General features: G+C 39.9%; 1 protein-coding gene across 1 annotated transcript in view; it reads left to right on the top strand.

Moving 5' to 3' along the window:
- The window catches only part of LOC101849572 (glycoprotein-N-acetylgalactosamine 3-beta-galactosyltransferase 1), a gene marked incomplete in the record, with an annotated part of 33,281 nt that overhangs the window by 23,382 nt on the left and 8,712 nt on the right, over positions 1–1,187 (top strand). The window contains 1 exon segment of the mRNA XM_035968932.1: positions 137–266. Coding sequence (XP_035824825.1) covers positions 137–266 — 130 coding nt within the window.

Genomic DNA, 1,187 nt, shown 5'->3' on the forward strand with positions numbered 1-1,187 from the left:
AGAGAGAGAGAGAGAGAGGGGGGGGCAGTTTGTGTTCTCTCTCTTTTTTCGTTGTTTATTTATCCACTTGTGTGAGAGTTTTAATCGTATTTACTGATTGCTCTTTTAGTTAATTAAAGATGAAATACTTTTCCAGAGTCTCAGGTACAATGTATCGCAAGACGTAATCGGCGAAAAACAGGAGTTTGACTCTCAGATGCATCGCGCCATGGAGGAGTTATCTCCCGCCGAAGAAGAGCACTTCGGAGACTCGGCTCACCACCACGGTACGCCAAACCTGGGTGACAAACGCTTGGGCGTTGGGTAGAGACAAAAACTTCCTGCCTGTCAATTAACTCTTACACTTCGTAAGCTTAATTCTTGATTTGATGCATTAAGTTAAGTTTGAAATGTATAAGCACACGCATTTTTAGCATGAAAAAGATAGATTCCAAGCTACAAGCAAAGCGTGCATTACATACCAAAATGTTCAGAAAAAAATGCAGATTTTATATCTGAGGACAGTTTCAGTACAGGCAAGCAGATATTTATGATGAATGGGGAAAACAAGAAAACCAATAATGTAGCATCAAATTGGTAGACGTGGCGACTTGTGATAGTCGAGCGATGGAGTTTTAAAGGTTTACACAACAGGATTAAAATTAAGAGAAAAATAAATAAAGTAATAATAGATCTAAATTTTCCAGGAGCCACTTTCCCGATGTGGTCGAGAAATGAACATGGCGGACAAGCTTGACCATCGCAGCTTGACTGCTTGAACCCAGAGTTGTGACTGCTAGAATAACACAGTGAAATGTTCATACGGTTAGAACTTTCTATATCTGCATCTGCGGACGTGCCTTGATACCACATACTAGTAATATCAATCAATGCCTGAGTATGTAATTGCATACCCTATATACAATCTGCTCGTAGCCTTCGGCCGTCTTGGTTTCTAATATGTTTCTACAATATTTCTGTTTTGGTAAAGAGAAACCTGATACACATTGTATCTAGCCGCAAAATGATTCATTATCTTACCACACACAACATCTGTCAGAGAAACATAACCGATGGGCAGACAGTTGAACAAGCAAGGGGACAATCACGCAAATACAAAGGAAATGAACAAACATAAGATAGATAGATAGATAGACAGACAGACAGACAGACAGACAGACAGACAGACAGACAGACAGACAGACAGA

This window comes from Aplysia californica, unplaced genomic scaffold (genome assembly GCF_000002075.1).
Source record: "Aplysia californica isolate F4 #8 unplaced genomic scaffold, AplCal3.0 scaffold00006, whole genome shotgun sequence".
Lineage (NCBI taxonomy): Eukaryota > Metazoa > Mollusca > Gastropoda > Aplysiida > Aplysiidae > Aplysia > Aplysia californica.